Here is a 17,839-nt window from a genome sequence, read left to right as displayed (position 1 = left end):
ACCCCCAGGATCGTCCCCGTGGATGGTTTTCTCAGCTGAGTCGCTTTGCTCTTGCAGATTGCGGCAAGGTGCTCGGCGGCTTACCCGACGTGGTGACCATAATGGAGGGAAAGGTGAGGGCAGGCAACGGGGTGCCCAGGGAGGGCGGCCGAAGCGGGAGGTGCCCACGGCAGGCCCAGTGCCAGCAGCCGGAGTGGGGCGTCCTGGGTCCTGCTGGGCCCAGGCTGCCTCTGGGAAACTTGTGTCCTCAAAGAAGGGAATAGTCTAACCCTCTGAATGCACACAGAGCACCTTTCCCACCACAGGGAGACACATTACATGGTGTGTTTGTGGCACCTGGTGTTTCCAGCCCCGGTGTCCACCTGGCTCTGACGCCACGGGTCCCCGGGCCAGTCGAGGGCGTGAATGAAGGGGCAGGCGGGCCACACCCACACCCTCGCCCACGCGACCCACCCGCCTCGTGTGAAGGTGGGAGCCACCTTGTCAAGTGTGAAATAAAAAGAGCAATCTCCGCTCCAATTGTCAAGGTCATTTTGGGGTGTATAATGGAAACCATTTATTGGAGTTCTAATCGGTCACCTGTCACTGGAATTACTGATATCTAATTGGTACTTCTCTGGGTGCTTGAGTGATTCTATCTCAGTGTCACGGGGACATAGCTACTTGAGAGAATTTTTATTAGGCCAAAACACGAAAATGTAGAGCCCTTTTCTTTAGCAGCCGAGGAAGACCTGGTGAGCTGTACCTGGAGGTCATGCATTGAGGATTAGCACTAGTTTTATTTTATCCTGGACCGAAAGCATGCTTTGCTAAGTGTCCACAATGCAGTTTATCATAAGACAACGCAGTCTCTGGATTTGCCAGAAGAACTGGTAAAGGGAACCCATGAGTCTGAATATAAAGGAAATGTAGAACCAGGCTAAAAATATCTACCGGAAAACCCAGAGCTTGATTACCTTCAAATTCTTTAATCAACTTACGCATGGATTAGATCTGGGAATAAATAGAAAAGATTACCTTTGAGTCTTCTCTCCAGCTGCCCCAGGAAGCTGTGAACTTCCTGCTCTTTTTGGATCCCTGGTGTCTAGTGTGGTGCCTACATATGTAAAGAGCGTGTTGACTAAATAAATGTCCTGAAGGGCAGATCAGTAGCCGAGTGGGTGGAGGGCCCAGGCTGCTCGGAGGCCGCCAGGCTTTTCTTTCTGTAACTCTCCCCTCTCTGCCCACCCTCTCCCCAAGACCTTGAACCTGGCCTGCACGGTGTTCGGGAACCCGGACCCGGACGTGGTGTGGTTCAAGAACGACAGGGTCATCGAGCTGAGCGACCACTTCTTGGTCAAGGTGGAGCAGTCCAAGTATGTCTCCGTGACCATCAAGGGTGTGACCTCCGAGGACTCGGGCAAGTACAGCATGCACGTCAAGAACAAGTACGGGGGCGAGAAGATCGACGTGACGGTCAGCGTGTACAAGCACGGGGAGCAGATCCCCGACGTGGTGCTGCCCCAGCAGGCCAAGCCCAAGCTCATCGCCGCATCCACGCCCTCGACCACCCAGTGAGGGGCGGCCAAGGAGCCAGACGGCGCGGGTGCTTGTTCCCAGCAGGTGACAAGGGCCCACAACATCCAGCGTGGCTTGATAGTCAATCGTGCGTTACGGTTTTAGTCTTAGTCTTCGTGTTTGGTGATTAGGGGTTTCTGTCCTTCTAAGCGGAAACACGCATGTTTTCCGGGAGGCTGCACCGCTGTGTCTGCAGGCGCTGGGCGGGGTGGGTTGGAGGTGAGCTGACATTGCACTGGGGTCGTGCCCTCTAGTGCCCTCAGGCCTAGGGGCTCTGAAATGCTGGTGGGACAGCGTGTGTGCCTCCGTACTCCCAGCTCTCTCTTGCTTCAGGTGAATAAAACTTTCAAAGGCAACTTGCGGTGTCTCTCCTGTACCATCGCGTCCCCAGCACATCTGCCTGCTCCCCTCTGGCTTGTTTAATTACGGGTCACGGTGCAGCTTCACGGCTGGAACAAGCGGGTGATGCACCCCAAGCCGGGAGCCTGGGGCGGGGACCAGACTCCCAGCACAGCCCGCTACCCCCAGCAGCTTCCCCGTCAGGACTTGGACCCGAGGCTACTGGACTGGGAAGGTGACATCTCGTGCGGGCTTAGAAATGTCCACTGGATGTAAAATCACTGTCAGGAAAACAAAATACATAGATGGCTGCGTGCTTTTTGAGTGTGTTAATTAAGGCATTTCGAAGGGAAGAAAACTCTTTTGAAACGATAACAGTAGTGGTCATGGGAGGAAACGTGAAACTTGGCTGTTTACAGAAGATCTCTTGGTGAAGATTTAAAAATATGTGGGATGAACATATCCTTTCTTTGAACTTTTCTCCCTTTTTTGGAAAGAGGCTGAAATTCCTCTGGCATAAAAATCCTATCTCCGTATTTTAGTTTTGTATTAAACATATTGCTCCGTAACAGAGAAAGCTTTGAGAGTCCAGAATATTCTCTCTCTGTGTCATTAAGGCCAATCCAAACTCTATGACATTGGATTATATTTTCCTAAGGTAATCAAAGAAATCCTGAAATGTAAGTACGTCCCTCCCTCATAACGCCAGCCAGCTGAGCAGGCTTCTGTGAGTCTCGATACGAATTTTTAAAATCATTTTTACCTCTTCTGTTGTACAGGTGATCTTTAGCTGAGTTTCTTATTACTGCAAAGTCCACCAGTGTTTCCAAGAACATCGTTGGCAAGGGTAGGCCCAGGCAGATTTCTCTATATTTGACCTTTATTTAGTTAGAAAGAACTTGCTTATTTTTTAGTTTAAGTAGTCATTTTTGTTTAGCCGTGGTAAAATTCCCTCTGGGTCCCAAGCCCTGAGAATCTGGGGCCGATGGGGTTCCTGGTCTGAGTCCAAAACCTGAGAAAAAGGCGCTCCGAAGTCGAGGGCAGGAGCAGACCGGACTTCGAATTCCCTTTCTCCACTTCTTCGTTCTATTGGGGCTCTCAGTGGATTGGATGAAGCCGCCCACGCTGGGGAGGGTGATCTTCACTCAGTCTGCAGATTCAAATGCTGACCTCTTCCAGACACAAGACCTCACAGACACGCCCAGAAACACTGTTTTCGCAGCTCTCTGGGTATCCCTCAGCCCTGCCCAGGTGACACACAAAATCAGCCAGCCCACTACCACAGGATGCGGCGGCCTCCCCGGGGGGCACGTCCAGAAGCACGATATCCCACCGTCCTTCACTGGAAGTTGAATTTCCTCGGACGACCCGGGGTAGCTGCTCTGTCTGTGTCCCTGTGCGGCTCACAGGCCACCATCTGCGGGGGCACTTTAGGACCAGGTAAACACCCTGCTCCTCGGCGCTTTCCCACCCAGATTTAGCGCGCGCTGATAAGTCTCCTCTGAATCCATCTTCCTTCCGATGGTTGAGGAGGGTGGTGTTTCTGACAGCCGCACCCTCCAGGCTTCTTACTCAGCATCCGGCTCTGAGCAAGGGTCCCCTCCCCGTCAGGCGTGGGTTTACGTGTTGTGCTTATGTCTGTGTGAACGTCTATATTTATCATCCTCAGATTGGACCCACGGATTCCTATTTTATTCAGTGGATTGTAATATTTTACTGTCCTTATTTTTTCTTATTCCCAAATTGTCCAGATTCAGCTTGAATACCATGTTCTGTGTTTGGCACCTGGTGTGGGGAGTCCCCTTTCTGGGGGTTTTGTCTGGGTGTCACCCGTACCTCCGACCTCTCAGCGTCCACAGGCTGGAATTTTGTGAGGACTTTCCTCCTGGTCATTTGAAGTTTGCGGTGACCTTTGTCCCCTAATACCGGAGATGTCAAGTTCACATGTGGCTTCATTTTCACTCCTGCCTCAGTATGAAAGCTTGTGATGAGACACATCTGCCTCTGTTTCACGACCTCAGGCCTTGGTAAGGACGACTCCTTGCAGAAACGCAGTGCGTGGAGCCCAGGTCCAGCACCGAGTTCCAGCTCAGCGAACGGCCAGCTTTTTATTACGGGCAAGTCATTTGGATTCTTTTCTTTGGAAAACATAATATTTAATTATCATAGCATAAGGTACTCTTTTTTTTTTTTAAGGTAGAATAAACGTTTAATAAAAACATAAAACACAATCAGACACAAAGACAGATGAAAATACCCTCCCATGTACCTTTTCTTTTTTTTTTTGCAATCCTATCATAAATGGTATACATTTTTTTATACAGCGGGTTCTTATTAGTTACCTATTTTATACATATTGGTGTATACATGTCAATCCCAATCTCCCAATTCATCCCCCCCCAACCCCGCACTTGGATTATTTTAAGTCTTGTTTTCTTGTATCTACAAAAATGGAGGAAAATGATGCCTTTTACGAGTGAGTGTGATATGTATTCTGATAGCTCAGTTATAGAAAGAGTGAATTTCAGATTCATATGATTATGAAACGTGGTAGGTGAGGGTGGAATGGGGGCTTTTAAAGAAATCAACCCTCAGTTAAAAATGTCTAGTTCTCTGGCCATCTCATGAGAATTGTTAGGTATAAATGCATATGAATCAACCATGGAAGAAGGCTTCATCTGGGAGGAGAACAGGTTGAGCAGGTGGGAACGTAAAGGATTGAAGTGTGACTCGGCATTTGTAAAAATGACGCTTCACCAAACTGATGATGTTACCAGACATCAGCTTCCAGTACTGAGACAGGACCTACTAAGGGGACCACAGACTGAAACATTGTTTTGTAGCTTAAACATTCCTACTAGCTGCTTATCACCCAAAGAATGTGTCACTGCTTCTGGGTGTACGTTCAAAGGGAGTGAAATCACTGTCTTGAAGAGATACCTGCACCTCCATGCTCCCTGCAGCGTTATTCACAATAGATAAGACATGGCAACAACCTGGGTGCCCATCAAGGGTGAGTGGAGAAGGAAGATGTGATGCATATTTGTGAACACACACACACACACACACACACACACACAATGGAATACTGCTCAGCCATAAAAGAGAATAAAATGTTGCCATTTGCAACGACATGGATGGACGTCCTGGGCATTATGCTCAGTGAAAGAGCCAGGCAGATAAAGACACACGTGAAATTTAAAGAAGCTGAACTCAGCAACAGAGAGTAGAATGGTGGTTACCAGGGGCTGGGGGGGTGAATGGGGAGATGTTGGTCAAAGGGCACAAACCTCCACTTACAAGATGAATAAGTTCTGGGGGTCTAATGCACAGCATGGCGACTATAGTTAATCATACTCCATTGCATACTTGAAAGTTGCTAAGAGATTAAATCTCAAATGTCCTCACCACAAAAAAGAAATAGTAATTATATGATTTGAGGCTATGGCGGGGTCATCATTTTACAGTAGACACACGTGTCAAATCATCCTACATCTGAAACTCATGCAATGTTATACATCAATCATATTTCAATACACCCAGGGGAAACGTCTGTGTTAACTTGTTCAACTCACGTGGGAAATACAGAGATTTTGCATCTTCTAAAACTGGGCATTGAGATTGCCCATATCCGATTTTTAAGCAATAATTTTGAAGTTACCTCGTTCACGTTCACCTCTCTGCCCTCAGGCCTGGCCAGAATGAAGCTGCGTGGGGTAAGAAAGCGAGCCCGAGGTTCCTTTCCGGGAACGCTGTGTTTTCAAGCATCAGAAGGGCTTTTTGGCAAAAGCAGAGCTTCCTGCAGTCAGAAAGCCCAGGACCAGGGCGGGTCCTGATTGCGTAGGATTCAGTCCCCCTCAGCTTCTGTCAGATGAATCCTGAACACCAACGCCCTTCCTAAAAGAATCCGCCACTTTCTTTAGTCAATAAACGTGAAAATGAAGCCCATTGCTTATGCTGATGCCACCTGCATTTCCGTTTTCAGAAAAGGAGGCCCGTGCTGGTTAGTTACCTCAGTGGTGGAGAGTGTGAATGATGCCATTACTAGGGCTTGAATTTCATGCGTCTGCCTCATTCAGCCCGTGACAAATGTGCTGCTTTCAGTAAAACGTGTGTGTTTTTTTTCCATGAAACGTTTTCACCCAGAAGTGCAGTGAGAATCCACATGTGAACGTTAATGACTTAGAAAATTAAAAACCATAAATTGAGAAATTAAATTTCATAAAAAGTACACTCGCATTAACGATGGCATGAAACAAATGAACAGACGCATATTTGTGACACATCTGAGAGTGTCTCATTAGTGGGTGGATATTTATGAAAGTGTTTTTTAAAAAATGGATTCAAACAATTTTTTAACTAAATGAAGGTCGGTTTGTGTGTCTATCAACGGGGGAAAATGTCGGTAACTGGAGAGCGAAGGCTTTGTTTCTACTTCACAGAAAGTTGTTTCTCACGTTTGGGGTTCTGGGCTAGTGCTTGAGAGAAGTTGGGGTTCTGTTAAGGTGGGCTTTGAGCAAGGGTGAGAGCTGCATTAGGAATGTGATCAAGGACACAGGGAAGTTGGGGTGCCTTCACATTCTCAGGGGGGAGAGGTAAGGGGGGGCTGTCTATGGAGGTCAGACCAGCGCGGTTCTCCTGATTTTCTCCAGGAGTGGGGGAGTCTAGGCCTGGCGGGGTCTGACCTCAGCTCACCTTTCCACTCTGGAGGTTGGGAAAGGAGGTCCTCAGCAGATGGTCAGGCGGCGTCAAGAGAGGAAGGTCCCACTTTGTGTTCTGTGTTTTGTTTTTTTTTAAATTGATTTACTGGTTATTATGTGATTGTTGGACAGTTATGAAAAACCAATAGGAAGATGTCAGAGGTCACATTAATTTCATGAAACCACTTTGTGGTCTTACCGCTGGACTGATCCCGTCCACCGTGGTCAGCCGACGGCCCACCAGTTCCAAAGTGTCTTCTCTTTAAACTGTCTGGAAATTTCCAGACTCTGACCCAGACGGCCCTACGGCTGCCCTCCGTTTGGTGCCCTTAGGCAGGCTTCCCCCCGACTCGACTCGAGCCTGTGACTCCCTCAGAGATGCAGGGAAGCCTTCCTCCGGCCTCCTGCCGGTTTCACAGCCCGGGCCCTGGAGCCCCTCTGCGATGCGACCGTCAGGAGGACAGGGCCCCGTCTCCCAGTCTCTGTGGGCGTCAGAATGTCACTCCAGGGAGCTCCCAGTGGCAACCACAGCCCGGGGAGTTCAGGTCAGATTTGCCGCCGGTTAGTTTATTCTTTAGAAATAAGGATCCCTCTTCTTCCCCCCAACCCTTCCTCCCTCCCTTCCCCATCCCCCCACCATGTCCCTGTTTAATCTCCCAGCCCCTCTGCACCGAGGGGGCCAGAGCTGTGAGGACACCGGCCCTGCCATCCACGCACCGGGCGCCGGGCACAGTCACCGACTCAGGTCCTCCTCCGTCCGCTGTAAAACAGGGACAGTGGTGGGACCTGACCCCCAGGTTCCGTTTGAAGCTTGGTGGTCACGTGACGAGCACAGAGAGGGCGCTGAGGCCGGTGCCTGCTGCACAGCAAGTGCTGCGTCCGTGCTTGCTCTCAGGATGACCATCACTGTATGACTATTTAATATTAACATTTAATGTTTAACCCAGATTACTTTCCTCTTGACTTTTTTCCCTCTTTTTCCTCATCCACACTTTGTTGCTTTTTCTCAACCATCTTTTCTGTGACTTGATGTAAAATTTGAGGCCGTGCTTCACCATTTCTCTTCAGGGAAGTTTTCCACGCGTCGGGGCCCGTCCCCGTCCTTCACGGTCGCTCGCGTGGAGCTGCGGAGCCGCGGGAGGGTGTCTGCCTCTCTGTCTTCATGCTCCCTAAACATTCATTTTAAACTAAGGCCGCGGGGATGCTGGGCTTGCACCTCCTTTCCTTCAAAATGGTGGTTTTGCTGCCTTAGCCGTAGAAGAGGGGATTGTGGGTAATTAGTGGCAATAGTTCCATAGCGACATGGGTCACGCTTACCTCTCCATCACGGACGTTCACAGGGCACTGCAGGTCGCACCGTGGCTCTGGTGTGAGGCAGTGCCCCACGCCTGGCCTCACACTTCTCTCCACTTGGTGCCACAATCACACGCAAACACACGGCAGGATCAGCCTCACACACCAGCCTGGCGACCGTGGTCCTTCCAGGCAGTGGCAGCCGATGCCACGGGAGCTCCCGTGACCTGTGACCCCTCGGGCCGCAGCTCAGAGATGCAGCACGGCCGCCCGCGGGCAGGGGGACATGATGGTGGCCGGTCACTCAGAAGGCAGGTGGGGCTGAAAGGATGCACTACCGGCAGGGTTTTCATAAAAGCCTTTGCTTTCCTCGCATCACCTTTGATGTGCATCTTGTTTGCTGGAAAAAGAACTCAATATAACAGCCTTTCCAAGGCCCGCTTCTCCGCGGCGCTGGGTTTTAAGCTCAGATGAGCACTGGCGGCTTCAAACGGTTTCTTTGTCCTCAGTGCAAATCTGCCCCAGATCCAGGTTCAGCCCCTTTCTGCGGCTTCAAATGGTTTCTTTGTCCTCAGTGCAAATCTGCCCCAGACCCAGGTTCAGCCCCTTTCTGCCGGCACTCTCTCGGCTGCGTTCCCACAGTTCCCGCTTGGAGTGAAGTGATGAGATAAGCCAGCTCTTAGAGATACTAGTTCTCAGCCTCGGGAACAAGCTCTCAATGCTAAATTAATGAACGTGGAGAAAGCTCTGCCAGCCAGTTCCTGTGCTCGGGGCCCTGAAACCTCTAGATGGCACTCGGAGAACAGGTACCGAACGCCTGCCTGCACGGGCAAACCAGATCCATCTTTTTGATGCAAACACATCGCTTAGTGAATGGAAAATTATTAAAGGCGTTATGCTTATCCCAGTGACAAGGACAGGTCCGGCAAATTACTGTGTCCAGGAAATAGCAGGTCATTATTAAGGCAATAATATAGCCTCTTAATCTTCACGTGATACACATTAGAAGGAATAAAACATACTTTGTGAGATATTACAAGGCTCTTATTACATCAGTGAAGTCATAAAAAGATGTGATCTATCTATACATTAAGTTTGGGGTATGAATTTTAAATATTCCGTGTTTCCAAGAGGCATGTCAAACGCAGCAGGTGCCCTCATTTTTCAAAGCAGTAAATTACAGCATTGGAATTTTCCCCGTGATGATGGGATGCAAATGATGCTGCGGAGCTGTCGGGTGAGGGTGTGGGATCTGAACCAGAGGAGTTTCTGGATCTTCGGGGAGCTGTGATCACCCAGGTGCCCTTGTTTGTCCTTGAGTACTTTCTCAGTGGTTGCCCTGCTTCTCGATTTTTCAAAGGACTTTTTCACAATGCATGTTTGGGAGAGGAAGCTGCCAGGGGGGCATTAGCAATCCCTATCACCTTTTGTCTCATAGTGAGCAAACATGGTTAGTTTTGGGGATCTCCAATTTTTAATTTTTATTGCCCCTTGGATGTATGGTTAAATAAGAAATGGAACAAAAGATTACACATAACAATCTCTTTTTTTTTCTGGCTTAAGATAGTTGAAAATCCATTTAAACCTCATTTTCGCATAGAATTACGATGGTATTTTTTAAGCAAAGGGGGCATATAAAAGAGGTACATTAAAGGGGTATATTAAAAACGAAAATGAAGATAAACAATCCCCACTCAATTCAGCTTTATGACGCCAAGGCCACACCACGTCTGCTCTTCTGCTTCCTCTTCATCACTCCGCTCCCTACTCCAGCTCTCACTCACCAGCCACACTAATGTATCTGCTTTTATTTTATTAAAGATGTTCCTCCGCTTCTCCGGTAATGCAAACATCGTTTCTTTCGTTGCTTTTAATACATTGCTGTAGAAAAGTGGTGAACACAGCGTCGCGGGGAGAGCTCAGGATTTAGTCCTGGCTCTGTTGGAACCCAGCTGCACAGCCACCTTGGGTAAATCTTCTTTATCTTTCTGTGCCTCAGTTTCCTTATCTGTAAAAGTGGGACCAGCAGTTCTCCAACTGAGCTCCATCCATGTACCACAGGGGTGTCACTGCATCACCAGCTCCCCAACACACTTCGGGCCCCGCCATCATGACGCTCAGCTTTCGTCTCGTATGCGGGACTTTCCAAAAGACTCCTTTTCAACAGGTTCTTGGGATTTTTCAGGCAGTTCAAAAGTTTCCTACAGTACTTCTCAGATCTGAATTTTAGGACATCAGCTTCTCTGTCGTTTTGACGAGGAGTCAGTTCAATAACTCAGCTGCCAGCCAGTGGGCGCGCAGAGGGCGGATGCGGTGCAGGCGCAGGTGGGCTGGGCAAACACACCTGCGTGCTGCCGGAGGCGTGGTGGAATCTGGGCTCCAGCAGGTTCTCTGGCTTCAGGGATGGCTCCTACGCCCAGGATGCCCATGCTTTTGGCTTTGTTCCCATATCCTAGTTGAACCACTGAGAGCGTTTAAAGAAACAGATCACCACATGGCAAAGGATGGCTGACCCCCGGAGACCACCAGGTGAGAAACAGAGAAGCAGGTCGCCTTTGAGACCACCTGCCACCCGCAGGAAGCCGGCTCTGAAGGGATGGAGGACGCCTTAAGTTCAGCAGGGCGTTCATTAACCAGGAAGGGTGTCAGGACCCTCGGGACAGCAAAGGGGCTAGAAGGGACCTGGAATCCAGGGACAAATCTTCTGAGCATTCAGGCCCCAGACAGCTCAGCGCTCTGGGTGAACGGAGGCGGGAGGCCCAGGGCGGCCCATGCTGGGAAAGGAAGGGGCACGGTGAGCTGCAGGTGGGGGGGGAGCCTGCTCCAGCCGGTGGGTGGGGCCTTTCTACAAGTGGGAGGCACCTGCTCCAGCCGGTGGGTGGGGCCTCTCCAGAAGGTGGGCGGGGAATTTCCTACAAGTGGGCGGTGCCTGCTCCAGCCGGTGGGTGGGGCCTCTCCAGAAGGTGGGCGGGGCCTTTCCTACAAGTGAGCGGGCACCTGCTCCAGCCGGTGGGTGGGCGTGGTGCTTGCTGTACCTGGTGGCCGGGGCCTTGGGGCCTCCACCCCTTCAAGACCCCACTCAAGGCTGTCATCTGGTGGCTAGAGTGACTTTTTTAGATGCCCCAGTTCTTTTGACCAATGGAAGAAAACTCCCGGGGAACATGTTTCCTTGTTTTCCCTTCTAAACATTAAAAGAATAAAAAGAAAAAGCAAGTGCTCCTGTTTATCACCTAGGCTACCTAAGTAAAGGGATGCTTAAGTATTTCCCACCCCTACGCCACTGCTACCTGCCTTACGGTCTTTTGAGAAAGTGATCTGTCGGGCTCCTCCTCACTCCGGAAGCGCTGGGACCACCCAGCCCTGTGCCCCCCACCGCTCAGCGGTCAGTTCATATGATTGCTGCTCATTACACCTTTGCGTGAAGCAATAGAGGCGGCGAACTTTGCATTTTTCCAGCAAGAATTCACTTCTTAGGCCTGAAGTTCCCGTGTTCAGCTGGCAGTGCGTCTTAGCCGTCCGAGGCCCGGGGACCCCGGCCTAGCCCACGTTTCCAGCTCTCTCCCAGGCCCTCTGCTCCTGCCACCAGGGGCTTCACAGTCCTTTACATATTAAAACAAAATTGTAGTAACAGCACTTCTACAGAGGAGTTTTTCTCTGTAGGAGAGAGTTTTTCTCTGTAGGAGGAGTTTTTCTACATTACCCTCGTCTGCCATGTTTCTCGAAAGGGCACCCTTACGGAGTGTGAGTACAAAGATGGCAGGTGAAGATGTGTTTTAATTAAATCCTAGCCTTAAAGGGTAATGCAGGGAACATGGGCTCTCACACACGCGGATTCCTTCATGTGGGTCGCAGCGTTTGCGGCCGTCCAGTCAATCTTAGATTATGTTCTAGGCCACAGACGTGATTTCTTGTAGTGCTGTCTGCTACGAGCTTTCTGTCTGGGACACTACTTAAAGATTAGTGGCAGTTTCTGCAGAGAGATGATTTCTTTTCTTTTTTTTCTTAAATTTTATTTATTTATTTTATTTTTAGCTGCGTTGGGTCTTTGTTGCTGCACGCGGGCTTTCTCTAGTTGCGGCGAGCGGGGGCTACTCTTCGTTGCGGTGCGCAGGCTTCTCATTGCGGTGGCTTCTCTTGTTGTGGAGCACGGGCTCTAGGCGTGCGGCTTCAGTAGTTGTGGCATGTGGGCTCAGTAGCTGTGGCTTGCGGGCTCTAGAGCGCAGGCTCAGTAGTTGTGGTGCACGGGCTTAGTTGCTCCGTGGCACGTGGGATCTTCCCGGACCAGGGCTCGAACCCGTGCCCCCTGCATTGGCAGGCGGATTCTTAACCACTGCGCCACCAGGGAAGCCCCAGAGAGATGATTTCTTAACTTACCAAACGTCATGCTCTTTAACTAAATGATTTCACTTGTTAGTCAGCCTACATCTTGGTATTTACTTGTACGTTGATGTAGACCATCCTTGAAAGGCTCTTCTCTTCCTTGAGGCTGTGACAGATTCCAGAATGGAGAATGGCCTTGGCTGAGGGGCAGGTAACACGGAGCAATGTGAATATCTCATCATTTATAATTGACACTCCCTTTTCCCATCTTTTTGTGCCCTTACAGTTCAAGCCTTTAATCCCTCTGACCAAGACTCTCCCTGGCTTCCTCCCTGGGCCCTCATCCTCTGACTCCTCCCAAAACCGCCTGTTGCACAATTAATCCTCCGAAAGCAAAGCATTGATAAAGAAAGTTTCTGTTCTACTGGCCATAAACAAGAAGGAAATGTTGCCATTTGCAGCAACATTGATGGACCTGGAGGGCATTATGCTACATGAAATAAGCCAGACAGAGAAAGACAAATACTGTCTGATCTCACTTATATGTGGAACCGAAAAAAAATGCAACAAACTAGTGACTATAACAAAAAGGAAACAGACTCACAGATATAGAGAACAAACTAGTGGTTACCAGTGGGGAGAGGGAAGGGGGAGGGGCACGACAGGGGAAGGGGAGTAAGAGGTCCAAACTGTTATGTATAAAATAAGCTACACAGATATACTGTACAGCACAGGGAGTATAGCAAATATTTTATAACTATAAATGGAGTATAATCTTTAAAAATTGTGAATCACTGTGCTCTACACCTGTAATTTATATACTATTGTACATCAACTAGAGTTCAATTTAAAAAAATGGAATCATACCAAACAAAAGAAAGCATCTGTTCAAATATCTTTACATGACTCCTTGTTTCCTGCAGATCCTCAGCCTGACTTTCATTTGATATAACACGCTGTTTCGTTCTGCACACACGTGGTCTAGAGGAGCCCCGCCCGTCTGTCAGGGCTGCCCTCACACTCCACCTCTGTTCTGGAAAAGAGCGTCTGCCCTTCTTCGGTCCTAACCCTCTTCTCTGCTGGAGCTCCCTCCAGCTGATCTGTCTCCCAGATGCCCCTCTCCTCTATTTCTCCCTTCTTCCATTTATCAGAGGAACCCTCACATCATGCCTTGTCCATGGAGCCGTTTTTTGATTCTTCTAAGAGGTGGAAGCCACTTTATACCATCACTTCTTCCTGGAACCAGTTTTTGCTCATATTTTCTATGAGGTTTGTTGAATCTGATGGTACAGTGCTGGTCGTGTACTTTATTTCCCATGTTAATGGACTCTTGATCCCCGGAAGGAAGCACATATTCTCATCCCTCTAATACTGTTTGTGTTCCCTTTCCTGAACATTCTGTATCATCCCACATTCTTATTCAGTTCTCACATTCTTATTCTTATTCAATTCTATCTGGGCCCATTGCTGCTGGGAACCTGTCTGAGCCTCTGCGCTTTTCTCAATCTGGCAGATGTAAGCCCCACAGAGACCCCTCCCGCAAGCCCACTCTTTTGGCTCCTTACCTGAACTGCTTTGGCTGGGTCATACTTCCTTGCAGGGGCATCTGCATAATGTTGCTGGAATTCCCACCTGAAAAGATCCCCAGTTAGAGGGCCACCCCAGCCCTTCCAGAATCTTAGAATTCAAGTCGATTCTATCTGTGCCCATTACTTCACTCCGGGTCACAGAAGCATCCCTGTTGGCTCCCAGCTGGTGGTGCGGTGGACACCGTTCTTTCCGGATCTGTGGCTTATTATGTTTTCTGATCTGTTTTCCTGAGGTTTCACTTCCACTTCCTTCTATACAATGTTACCCATAATTTTTGGAGAATTTACTTCTTTTCTATTTCTATGTTCAACCAATCAGCATCATTTTTACAATGATGTGGTCTCAATTGAATCCAGTCAAGAAAATGGGTTTTTTTTCCAAAATTGCAGCTAAGGGTTCCCTTGAGGCCTATCAGTATGGTAACACAGACATTGATTTCTTTATGAATAAACAACCATTTAAACCTCAAGAATTAGAAAGAAAGAAAGAGGTAACTACATGGGTGATGGATGTGTTAATTAGCTTGACTGTGGTGATTATTTCACCCTGCATATGTAGTATCAAATCATCACATTGTATATCTTTCATATGCATACATTTTGTCAGTTGTACCTGGAAAAAGAAGAAGAATTAGGTGCTAGAACCTCAGCGTTGACGTTTCCACCCAGATCAAGTTCACATGATCTTTAAGACAGACACACTGAATAGGAACTCTTCTCCTGATAGTATTTATTTTTCTTCTGCCCTCTTTTCCATTTATCTCAATTTTGTTGTTTATTTTTTACACAATTTTTCGGTAATAATGGTTAAATTGGGACTCTTCTTTGAAGGAATAAATATATTTTAAGTTTGATGAAGTCATTATAGTCTGTGAGGACGAGAACTAAAAATCAAACGATAAACAGTTTCACAAATCAACCAGGTCTGCTCGTCCAAAGCTTCTACGAGATCAGTGTGGTTCCATGAACAAGTCTCAATCTTAACACGTATTGCAACATTGAGAAAATTGCTTGTATAACGTCTGGTGTAACAAATAGAAACTGTACCTTAATGTATCTCAGTGATACTGTGGAGTAATGGAAGACGGCAACTTTGAGCTAAATTGTACTCCCTGGGGGAGCTGGAGAGCATCGTCCTCCAGGATTAATTAGTTGTCCTGCTCCCAGCATTGAGCATCATTTTGTCTCTGCTGCTTAATCGTCGTGTCATCTGCCCTCAACTCAGACTCACGAGGTGTCTTTAACTTGCGAGTTTACCATTTACTCTGGAGCCTCAGGAGACAAACCTCTTCGCTGTTCAGCTGCTCTTCCTCACGTTTCAGCTACAGACACACGACACTCATTCTCTGGACAGGTTTCCAGAAACGCAAGCAGCCGCTGGCTGGTCCTTGCTGGGCTGGGAGAGGCGGGCGGGGTCCCTGGTCCCCTTAGCCTGATTCTCCATCACCCTCAATTCAGCTTGTGTTTATTTGCAGCGAAAATTCCCTCTTACCTTGGCTAAAAAGATATGAATCGCGTACAGACCACAAAACAATAAGATAAATCAAGGAGGTGGAAGCTACAAAGAACAGCCGTTCTCAGGGAATGAGGGCAGGTATCCGCTTTAGGCTGAACCCCACTTCTTAGCTAGATGAGGGTCAGTGACCCCTTCTCTGGCCTTGGGCTCCTGATTGTAAACAGGCACTCGTGGGCGGCAGGGGTATGAGGGCTGTGAAAGTCAGACCCCTGTCCTCGGAGTAAAACTACCCGCCTCTACCTCACGGAAATGGATCGTTGCAGGCATTTGAGCTGATTTGGGACAGATTTCTTAAACTAATGTCAATAAAATATGTTCCCTGGTATGTTATTCTTAACACCGATTTGTCGCATAAGAGAAATAGTGAATCGCATTTCCCTTTTTGATTGTAGGAAGGGGATCTCCCCCGGACAGCTATTACTAACCTGGACACAGATCTGGCCTAAGGGTTAAAGAAAAAAAAGGTTTGTTTTCTTGTAGTTTTTACCAGGGGAAAAGAAACACGTGAGGTAACGCTGTTCCCTGCTGTAATTAAGTTGAAGATAAAACCTTACCTTTTTTTTTTGTCCATCAAGGGTAAAAAGAGCAGATGAATCTCGCCTTTTCTTATAGTAAAAGCGTGTGAAGGTAATGAGCAGGGTCTTGGGCCCAAGGCGGGTGCTGCAGGTGCCTTTGCCGGGGTTGAATCGCCTGGGTTAACAGAAAGAAAGCAAAATACAACCACCACCAGCAACAAAACACCGTATCTACAGGCACAAGAAAGCCGCTTAGAATCTCCCCATTCCATGGACAGAAAAATACAGCCTTTGAGGTATTTCCTCTGATTACTTCAACCAAACACCATAACCTATGTATTGCCCCTTGTTTAGATATTGTTTTTTGACTAAATGAGAAAACTTGATCACTTAATGATTTTATCATCATCAGTGGAGGTGCCACTCACTGAGAAACAAAGGATAAAATAAGGAAACAATTTCGAAAGATGATGTTCTTCACATCAAAACAGGAAAGCGGCCCCAAAGTGTTTGGGTGAGATGGTATAAGTGAGCACTTCCCACGTTCGTGTTTTCGTTGTTGAGGTTCCGTTCTCCGTGAAGGCAGGGACGCAGCACAGAGGCTTTGGGGTCTGAGGTCTTGAGTCCAACGTGGGCAGCACGTGAGCTACGTGCTGGGGACCTTGGAGACCTCACCTGTGGGACGGAGAGATGGGTGCTCCCAATTGGTGGTCCAATGCCGTGTGGGAACCAGGAACCTGATGGTAACTTGAATAATCATGTGAAATGGAGGCTGCCCAGGGAAGGGGGTGGATTCACACTCAGTTTCTCTGATTTACGAACCAGCAGGTCCGCAAGCAGGACTGTGGAAGCGCGATGAAGATGTAGCTGCCGCCTCACATCCTCTCAGAGGCAGAAGGATGAAGGAGGACGTGAAATACACCACATCTATTCAGAGACAGGAAACCCTCACTAGCCCAGCACAGAGCTTTGAGTCTCAGCTAGCTCTTCTCAGCTAGCTCCCCTTGACACGCTCCATATCTCCAATGAGAAGAATACTCAGGCAGGAGCTTTGTTACCTGTCAATTGCAACAATTTAATTTCCAGTTCCATGGAACTGCTCACCTGTTCAAGTTAGTGAGATTTCAATTTAATAAACATTTGCAAACTCTTTGAGAACAGTGAGTAAATAAAAAAAGATTTTGTTTGCTGAATCTACAACTCACTGAAAAACTGTGAGACTATGTGGTACCTTGGCCCCTGGGAATGTGCCCTCAAGCTGGAAGATGCAAGATGATACGCCTTGGGAGTGTCCTGAGGGATTTCCGAGTCTGTCTGCCCAGGACCCAGCCCTGTCCTGCAGCCACAGGCCTCCAGGTGGCCCCAGGCAGGCTCCCTCTTCCTGGACCCACCACCTCTCCTTTCAAATATCTGATGCGTGGCTTTGCCATGTAAATTTGGTTTCTTGAAATTTTCTGTTCCTGATTTTAAGGGGCTTGCAGAATCTTTCCCTGTGGTTACTTCACCCACCACCAGGCAGACCACCTTCAGATTGTGTGTAATTAAAACACCTTGAAAAACCATTAGGAACAATTAACCTTGTCAGCTAACAATGGATACCTTATAATTATCTCTCTCCTGTTTATAATCTTCTTTCTAACAAGCCAATTTATCCTATTTCTATAACATTAAATGGTGGAGACCCAATTAGCAAAGGCTAACTTGGGCAAGCAGGTACCAACAGGGGAAACACTTTTCTGAAGAGAAACATAAACTCAAAGCATAAAGTACAGGCTGAACACAGAGGTCAGCATGTCCACCACGCATGGCCATTGAGGATGCTGGCCACAAGCAGAGGAATGTCCAGTGTGTATGTCCACAAACACAGCAGCTTCGAGGTCTTGTGGGTACTTGTGCCCAAACTGGCTGACACCCCAGGAGGTCCTATTTCCTCAGAGTGCACGGGTTTCCCTAGGGGTGAGTACAGAATGTTGTAGAACAAGTCCAGTGCAGTGCCCACTGCCAGCCCCC

The 17,839-nt window shown here is 48.3% G+C and overlaps 1 protein-coding gene across 1 annotated transcript in view; it reads left to right on the top strand.

Moving 5' to 3' along the window:
• The window catches only part of MYOM2 (myomesin 2), a 74,585-nt gene extending 72,679 nt beyond the window's left edge, over positions 1-1,906 (top strand). Inside the window, exons 35-36 of the mRNA XM_061177179.1 lie at positions 58-113; positions 1,240-1,906. Coding sequence (XP_061033162.1) covers positions 58-113; positions 1,240-1,557 — 374 coding nt within the window. The 3' untranslated portion in view covers positions 1,558-1,906. The remainder of the gene's footprint in view (positions 1-57; positions 114-1,239) is intronic.
• Positions 1,907-17,839: the final 15,933 nt, after the last annotated feature.

Source organism: Eubalaena glacialis, chromosome 20 (assembly GCF_028564815.1).
Source record: "Eubalaena glacialis isolate mEubGla1 chromosome 20, mEubGla1.1.hap2.+ XY, whole genome shotgun sequence".
Taxonomy (NCBI): Eukaryota; Metazoa; Chordata; class Mammalia; order Artiodactyla; family Balaenidae; genus Eubalaena; species Eubalaena glacialis.
The sequence above is the reverse complement of the archived record's forward strand: the minus strand, read 5'-3'. Positions and strand labels throughout refer to the sequence as shown.